Source organism: Mesocricetus auratus, unplaced genomic scaffold (genome assembly GCF_017639785.1).
Source record: "Mesocricetus auratus isolate SY011 unplaced genomic scaffold, BCM_Maur_2.0 Super-Scaffold_100007, whole genome shotgun sequence".
Lineage (NCBI taxonomy): Eukaryota > Metazoa > Chordata > Mammalia > Rodentia > Cricetidae > Mesocricetus > Mesocricetus auratus.
Genome location: NW_024429191.1, coordinates 84,505,068 through 84,514,120, shown reverse-complemented (window position 1 = coordinate 84,514,120; position 9,053 = coordinate 84,505,068). Strand labels below are relative to the sequence as shown.

Here is a 9,053-nt window from a genome sequence, read left to right as displayed (position 1 = left end):
GAGAGGCCCACATTAGATATCTTTCTCCATCTCTCATCTTATTTTTTGGGACAGGGTCTCTTGCTGAACCTTGAGCTGGCAGTTTTAGCTAGAAGGGCAGGCCAGCAGGCTCCGGGAACCCTCCAAAATCTGCCTCCCCAGTACTGGGATCACAGGCTCATGCAGCCTTTTTTACAAAGCTGGGGATCTGACCTTGGGCACTATTGTTTGCATGGTAAGCACTATGTCTTCATCCCCCAGCATCCTCCTGCCCTTCCCCCTCTTTTTTTGAGAAAGGTTTCACATAGTCCAGGCTGGTCTCAAACTCAGATATCTGCTGCCTCTGCCATCAGAGTGCTGGGATTAAAGGCATGCCTGCCTCTGCCTCCTGAATCCTGGGAGTAATATGTGCACCACCACTCCTGGCAATAAAGAAAAAATTTTAGGAAGAATTTGTTCCATTTTCAGAGTGACTTGAGGCCTGATGATGTTGAGCCATAAGACAGATCAGGGGGTGCTCAGGTCTGCATTACAGCACAAGGGGCTCTGATGACTGGAGCTCATGACCTAGTGGACCCCATGTTCCACACCCAGCTGCGTACGGGGAGGTTGTACAGAGTCTGCTGCAGCTCTCCAAAAGGAGTCTTTGTGGATGCACTTAGGGTACAAAGCCTTGCTCTCTTTGTGTGCAAACTGCTCTTTCTCTGGGTCCTAACATAGCGTGAAGGCCTGGCATTCACACAACAACAAAGTTTATCCTGAGCAGAGTATGTGTTCCACTTAGCCACCAAGGCTAATACTCCCTTCCAAGAGCATAAAAGAACAGGCCTGAACATGCCCCAGAAAACACAGAAAAGTGCAACCCCAAGCTTTTAAAACTCCCATCTTGCTACCACTCCCTCAACTCATAGCAACAGCTTCATGGAGTAACTTCACCTGATGAAGTAGGTGACTTTTTAAAAGTTTATGTGTATGTGTGTTTGTGTGAATGTAAGCTCTCTCTCTCTCTCTCTCTCTCTCTCTCTCTCTCTCTCTCTCTCTCTCTCTGTGTGTGTGTGTGTGTGTGCTCACCTACAGTGTCCAGAGGCCTGCAGAGGCCAGAAGAGGGCATCCATCAGATCTCCTGGAGCTAGAGTTAAAGCAGTAGTGAGCTGCCCTATATGGGTGTTAGGAGCCCGACTCTGATTCCTCTGGAAGAGCAGAAGCACTCTATTTGTCTATATTTTATGTGCATTGGTGTTTTGCCTGCATGTATATCTGTTAGGAAGGTGTCTGACCCGCTGGAACAGGGGTTATGAGCTGCCATGTTGGTGCTGGGAACTGAACCTCAGGCCCTCTGGAAGAGCAGCCAGTGCTCTCTAGCCCCAGGAAGCACACTTAGTTGATGAGTCACCTTTCCAGCCCCCTTTATAAGACCCTGACAGACAGCAGGAAGAAATCTTCCCAGCATGTAAGTGAGTCGTGTTCTTCTGCCTCTCTTTGCCACAAGAAGGACTCTCCCAGTTCTCAAACCAGGTGGTCATGAATTTAGGAGTGTCAGAAAGGATGTATAGGAACATCAAAGAATAGAATAGAAGGCAAGAGGGTTTGTGTTGTATAAGAATACTTAACTCGCCAGGCAGTGGTGGTGCATGCCTTTAGTCCCAGCACTCGGGAGGCAGAGGCAGGTTGATCTCTGTGAGTTCGAGACCAGTCTGGTCTACAAGAGCTAGTTCCAGGACAGCCTCCAAAGCCACAGAGAAACCTTGTCTCAAAAAAAGTAAGTAAATGAATAAATAAACAAATAAACATGTGAAACAACAAAACAACACTAACTGCTCTTCCACAGGACAAGGGTTTGCTTCCTAGCACCCACATAGAGGCTCACCATCTGTAATTCCAGTTCCAGGGGATCCGATGCCCTCTTGGCTTCTTCAGGCACAGTCCATAGACATACACACAGACTAACCATGAACACACACACACACACATTTAAATGGTCTCAGAGAGAGAGAGAGAGAGAGAGAGAGAGAGAGAGAGAGAGAGAGAGAGAGAGAGAGAGAGAGAGAGAGAGAGCCAGTGAGTGCAAGTGGGCAAAGCCATCCATTGCAAGATTGACCTGTGGATCTGAGGTCATGAACAAAGTAACACAAAGTAACCATCAGGCCAGTGCAGAGATTATAATGGGCTCTTGGTCGGGTTGTCTTCTAGAAGGACTTGCCTGTTGCCTTTACTGAGTTGGTTTTAAGAGGAATCATAATGATACAGCCAATGAAGTGGTTTCCTCCTACCAGCCTCATGATATACAAGCCAACTGAACATCTGCCTATTTCAACAATACAGTGACTTCTTTTCTACCTCCCTCTCTCACTCTTCCTTTGCGATGGGGTTTTAGTCTCCTGGGTGCTGGGATTAAAGGTGTAGACTGGCTGCAGAGATGGCTCAATAGTTAAGAGCACTGGCTGCTTTTCCACAGGCTGTGGGTTCAATTCCCCATACCTGCATGGCAGAGGATGACTGTCTGGAACTCTAATCCCAAGGGTTCCTATACCCTTCTCCTACCCTTCATTGGGTATTGCACACACATGCATGTAGTATGCAGACATACATACAGGCAAAGCACTCACATACACTTAAGAAAAACATGCAACACCATACCTGAAAGCCTTTTTTTTTTTTTTTAAGAAAAAGCCTTTTTTTTTTTTTTAAGACAGGGTTTCCCGGGCTGGAGAGATGGCTCAGAGGTTAAGAGCACTGACTGCTCTTCCAAAGGTCCTGAGTTCATTCCCAGCAACCACATGGTGGCTCACGACCATCTATAGTGAGATCTGGTGTCCTCTTCTGGCCTGCAGACATACATGCAGGCAGAATACTGTATGCATAATAAATAAATAAATCTTTAAAAAAAAAAGACAGGATTTCTCTGTATTGTTTTGGAGGCTGTCCTGGAACTTGCTCTGTAGACCAGGCTGACCTCGAACTCAGAGATCCTGCCTCTGCCTCCCAAGTGCTGGGATGAAAGGCGTGTGCCACCAACGACTGGCTTGCCTGAAGCTTTTTTTTTTTTTTTTTTTTTTTGGTTTTTCGAGACAGGGTTTCTCTATGGCTTTGGAGGCTGTCCTGGAACTAGCTCTTGTAGACCAGGCTGGCCTCGAACTCACAGAGATCCGCCTGCCTCTGCCTCCCGAGTGCTGGGATTAAAGGCGTGCGCCACCAACGCCCGGCGCCTGAAAGCTTTTTAAAATTTGATTTATTAATTTATTTTTAATGTGTCTGTGTGAGGCCTGTGAAGGTCAGAAGGTGTTGGATCCCCTGGAGGTAGAGTTACAGACAGTTGAGAGCTGTAAGAAATGGGTGCTGGGAACTGAACTCAGGTCCTCTGAAACAGCAGCGAGTGCTTTAAACCCCGGCCATCTCTCCAGCTTCTCCCAACTGATACTCAGTGCCTTATACATTGTAGCGCCCCTAAGACTGACCTTATGACCCTACATGACAGCCACTGACTTCATTGTGTATGCCTGCGCCCAGAAGTGGTTAGCATCATTTGTCTGTGCTGGGACTCAGGTTTAGACTGGTGGTCTGCATCTTCTCTGGAACATCAGGAAGATGGAAGGCAGCAGCCTCAGAGGCTGGATTCCATTTAGACTCGGAACCCTCAATTCTAAAGCTCTCTGCATCCTCCTTAGGAATTCCTTTCCCGATGAAATGAGCCAGAGTCACTTCTCTGTGGCTGGCAACCAAAAAGTCTACATAATGCCAAAAAATCTCTCTCATTGTTCCATATATTATGTTTATAAAGGTTTGATAAATACATTTTCTTCACTGTTAGTTTGCAAAATCTGAAAAACCGTCCCCGTTTCTAATACAATACCCTTGCTTTCCCTACAGTATGTGGAACAATGTAGGTCACAGGTTACAAAGGTGTAGAGTCTGGGCTGTATCCAGAAAGTACATATTTGGATCAATCTGCAGCATCGTTGTTCTTCTGTTGTCTGATGCGATGCAGGCCACTAGTCTGAAACCTCACGATGCTGAGGCTGGAGGAGCATTTGAGGCCAGGAATTTGCACCAGACTGGACAATACTGTGTGACCTTGATTTAAAAAAAAAGTCCCAACTGGCACACATCTATTCCCAGCATTAAGGAGGCTAAGGCAAGAGGAATAGCAGTTTCAGTCCAGCCTATGCTACATAGTGACACTGCTTAAAAAACAAAAAAAAAACAAAAAACAAAAACAAAATAAAAAGAACTATGATGTCATATACCTGTGAGGTAGGGGGAGAAGGGTCAGGAGTTCAAGGTCTTAGCTACAGAGTCAGTTTGAGGCCAGCATAATACCCTGTCTCAAAACAAGTCAACATTTAAGAATATGTTTCTAGAGCTGGAGAGATTGCTCAGAGGTTAAGAGCACTGAATGCTCATCCAGGGGTCCTGAGTTCAATTCCCAGCAACCACATGGTGGCTCACAACCATCTGTAATTAGATCTGGTGCCCTCTTCTGGCCTGTGGGCATACACGCAGACAGAACACTGTATACATAATAAATAAATAAATCTTAGGGAAAAAAAGAATGTTTCTATTGTCTTAACTAGCCAGGCTGTGGTGGCTCACACCTTTAACCTCTTGCACCCCAGTACTCGGGAAGTTGAGACAGACGAATCTCCATGAATTCGAGGCTGCCTGGTCTACAGAATGAGTTCCAAGACAGACAGGACTGTTACAGAGAAAACCCTGTCTCAACTCTCCCCATCCCCCCAAAAAAGTTTGGCATTTAATTATTTGTGAGTATGTGTGTACGTCACAGCTTTTGTGTAGAAGTCAGAGGGTAGCTTTTGGGAGCTGGAGTTAGGTCTCCTCTGTGTCTTTATTATTTTTATTTTGAGAAAGGGTGGCTATATGTAGTCCTCTGCTTCGTGAGTGCTGGGATTGAAGGCTTGCCACTATGCCCAGCAGGTTTTCTTTCTATACCAGTGGGTTCCAAGGATTGAACACAGGTCAAAATGTGTGGTGGCCAGGAGCTTTTTACCCATGAGGCACCGTTTGCCCTCTATTAAATAACTGTAGTCTCTCTCTTTCTCTCCTCACATTTTTTTTTTTTGCCATGACTGGGTATGGTGGCACATGTGTCATCCCACAGTCCAGCCTGATGCCAGGCTAGGCCTCTTTATCTAAAAACAAACATGTTTCAGTTAAAGTTTCCATATTCTCGGGGCTGGAGAGATGGTTCAGTGGTTAAGAGCACTGGCTGCTCTTCTAGAGGACCTGAGTTCAATTCCCAGAAACCACATGGTGGCTCACAACCATCCATAATGAGATCTGGTGTGATTTTCTGGCCTGCAGGCATGCATGCAGGCAGAACACTGTAGATCTAACAAATAAATAGATCTAAAAAAAAAAAAAGAGCACTGCCTGTTCTTTTAAAGGTCCTGAGTTCAATTCCCAGCAACCACATGGTGGCTCACAACCATCTGTAACAAGATCTAGTGCCTCTGACCTGCAGGCAACATACTGTACACATAATAATTAAGTCTTGAAAAAAACAAAAAAAAAAAAACTCCAGCAGGGTGTTGGTGGTGCACGCCTTTAATCCTAGCACTCAGGAGGCAGAGGCAGGTGGAATCTCCATATTCTCTTGAAAAATCTAGGGATAGGCATGGAGGGACCTGTCTGTAATTCCAGAGTTTGGGAGGCTGAAGTAGGAACATGAAAAGTTTGAGACCAACCTGGAATACATAGTGAAAGCCTGGCCCAAAACCCACCAGTGCAGCGTGTGGTGGCAAATGCTTTTAATCCTAGTACTCAGGAGGCATAAGCTGGTGGGTCTCCATGTAGGCCAGTCTGGTCTACATTGGGAACTCCAGGCCAAGACTGTATAGTGAGACCCTACCTTAACAAAATGCCCACTATTCCCAAGGAAGACTTGAAGATCTGCCTATTTTGAGCCTGCATTCCTGTAGCTGCACTCAGTGTGTGTGTATGTGTGTGTTTTGTTTTTCAAGACAGGGTTTCTCTGTGTAGCATTGGCACCTGTCCTGGAACTTGCTCTATTGACCAGTCTCGAACTCACAGAAACCCTCCTGTGTCTGCCTCCCAAGTGCTGGGATAAAGGTGTGCACCACCACGTAGCCACGTGGCTGTGTAGCTGCACTCTTCGTTTGTTTACCAAAGGATTCATGCTACTCACTTTCTTTACTTTTGTTACTTATGAGGTCCCTATAGGTAAGTTTACCACTCTCAGAGATCAACTGAAGTAAAGTGAATAAATAATAAATGAATTGGCAATTAGTACTTGCTTTTAATTTTCATTTCATTTCTATTCACCTAACCATACTGTATTAAGCCATTTAGAGGACTGAATCCTATTAATTATCTTTCTTCAAATGACTTTTTCGGTTCTCATATCAGTAAGCATTCATACAGGTTCCTAAAACCTTTCTCTTTTTCCTAGGGCCGACCCCCGACCACACTGGCTTGGGTCACCTCAATTTGGCGACTTGGAGGTGCATTGCCTGAAATTTCATCAGTGTGACCAGCTCCCTGGGCCAAATTGTGACTGGTGATTCGTCAGGTAGACATTATTTCCAGGTAACACAAACACACAACTTTGTGAAGCCAATTACAGACAAGACGCCATCCATCCTTCCTATCGCAAGTTCTCGCTAAGGTGCGGAAGTTCCTAGCTGGGAAGTGGGAAAGATGCGGGGAAACTGCAGGGAACCACGTTCTGGAATTTAACCCTGGCTTTCGGGGTGGGGACTCTGAGAAAGTCTGTGATCCACCCTGGGGGTGTGGCTCCCGACGCGCAATCCTGGAACAACTTCGGGACCCTCTCAATCCAAGCCTTTGGAAGCTTTCTACTTGGACTGGCTATCTCCAGCTCCTGTCCCCGCGTGGCTGGCTTTGCGCGGCGACTGTCCTCAGTCTCTAGGTCGCGCCCTTCCGCGACACATCTCACGGCTCTTTTCTGCATCAATTCCCCCCAAAGGACCAGTGACTTGGGGGTAACTCCCTGTTTTGCAACCCGGCTTGGAGAGACACTCGTAGAGGTCCCCCTGACCTCCAGCTCCAGCTGGGGGGTGTCCCAGGAGAAGACCCCAGGTTAGAGGACACCCCACGCCACCCCTCGCTCCTGCGCCACCGCGGACCTGCCGCGCCGGGGCGCCCCGGGGCCTCCCCGCCCCCGCCGCGCCGCTCCCGCGCTCCCCCTAGCGGCCGCCGCGCCGCCTCGCTCAGTCCCAGGCTCGTCGGGCGGCGCAGCTCACGTGACCGCGCTCCGGGCCTGCGGCCGCTGTCGGTTCCCCCAGTCACCGAGCGAGAGGGAAGAAACAAGATGGCGGCTGCAGGCGATCCGGAGCGGGGCCCCGGCAATTCGGACTGAGCCTTCTCTCTCCACCCCGCCGCCGCCGGGCCGCGCCCCTCCCGCCCGGGCCCCGGCGCCCTCCCCTTCCCCTCGGCCCCGGCGCCCCCCGGCGCCCCTCCCCCCCACTCCTTCCGCTCCCCCCCCCAGCCGCGGCTCCGACATGAGGGGCCGGCGGGGCAGGCCGCCCAAGCAGCCCGCGGCTCCCGCTGCGGAGCGCTGCGCCCCGGCCCCGCCGCCGCCGCCTCCGCCGCCGCCACCACCGCCGCCGCCGCCGCCACCTCCACCGCCGCCGCCGCCGCCGCCGCCCGCGTCCGGACCCATCGGGGGGCTGCGCTCGCGGCACCGCGGCAGCAGTCGGGGCAGGTGGGCCGCCGCCCAGGCTGAGGTGGCGCCCAAGACGCGGCTGAGCTCGCCCAGGGGGGGCGGCCGCAGGAAGCCACCGCCGCCGCCACCGCCGCCGGCCTCCGCCAGCAGCGCCAGCGGCCCGGGCCGGGGGGGCCGAGGAGGCGGGGGCGGCAGGACGGGGGGCGGGGGCGGCCACCTGGCCCGGACCACCCCGGCCCGCCGCGCCGTCAACAAAGTGGTGTACGATGACCACGAGAGCGAAGACGACGACGAGGAGGAGGACATGGTCTCGGAGGAGGACGACGAGGAGGAAGAAGACGGCGACGCCGAGGAGACCCAGGATTCTGAGGACGAGGAGGAAGATGACATGGAGGAGGACGACGATGACTCCGATTATCCGGAGGAGATGGAAGACGACGACGACGACGCCAGTTACTGCACGGAGAGCAGCTTCAGGAGCCATAGCACATACAGCAGCACTCCAGGTACCCACCCAGGCCGCCTGGAGACTCCTTCCCCACCTCCTCCCCTCCCCCTGGCTTGCTCCCTCTCGAGTGCGGTGCATCCTGCTTTCCAGCTCCCCCCCACTCCGGCCTGTCCCCCACGCGGAGGCCACGGCGCGTCTAGTGACAAAAAAAAAAAAAGACAAAACAAAACTAGATTTGCAAGAGGAAAGAGGCGCATTGTTCAAAATGGAGATTGCATTGTTGCAGTTTGCAGGCCACACATTCGTTCGCTCTCCTACTCCCCCCTCCCTCTTTTTCCTCTTCAAAATTTGTGCCAAGTGCGGTGTCTCCACCAGGCAGGATTGAAAGTTTGGCACACACGTATCCATTGAGTTCGTTTTACTGCCCTTGTTTTGGTGTGAGTATTCTATTTATTTATTTTACAATGAAAGCAGCCTTCTGCTTTGCAAACCATTGCATCTCTAATGCGTTTTCTTGTACATTTGGAAAAATTACCTATTCCTTAAAAGTGAGCATTTAGATGTCGTGGTAACACACATAGACACGCTTCCTTTCCTACCTCTAGTCATATAGTTTGAAAGATGTTTTGGAGGAAGGGCTGCTGTCCGGTTAGCAGGGAGCTTCATCTGGCCTGTGTGCGTTTGTTTGTGTTCTTCGAGTGCTCGTGGGCGCGTGCAACAGTTGCTGGTAAATGGCTGGTTAAAGAGCAAACCAGAAAATCTGACCAAACCAAAATTGGCAAGCCTTCCGATTCAGAATCGCTTTGGTTAAGTTCCAAATAAAAGTATAACACCAAAGGGCCGTGTGTCCTAACCAGTTTGATCTTGGCTTTGCGTGGGAGATGCAGTTTCCCGGCACCTGTTGCAGAAGATGTGTAGTTGATCATCTAGGCGTAATTGCTGAAGATGAACTTTCTGAAGTCA

At 50.2% G+C, this 9,053-nt stretch overlaps 1 protein-coding gene across 13 annotated transcripts in view; it reads left to right on the top strand.

The window, feature by feature from the left end:
• Positions 1–7,463: 7,463 nt before the first annotated feature.
• Positions 7,464–9,053, top strand: part of Bptf (bromodomain PHD finger transcription factor) — a 105,854-nt gene continuing 104,264 nt past the window's right edge. For 12 of the 13 annotated variants that reach the window (XM_005069998.4, XM_040749978.1, XM_040749976.1 and 9 more), the window contains exon 1: positions 7,479–8,148. In XM_005069998.4, the coding sequence (XP_005070055.2) occupies positions 7,479–8,148 (670 nt within the window). Of the gene's footprint in view, positions 8,149–9,053 lie in introns of all 13 variants that reach the window. The other variant, XM_040749974.1, reaches the window with a different exon arrangement.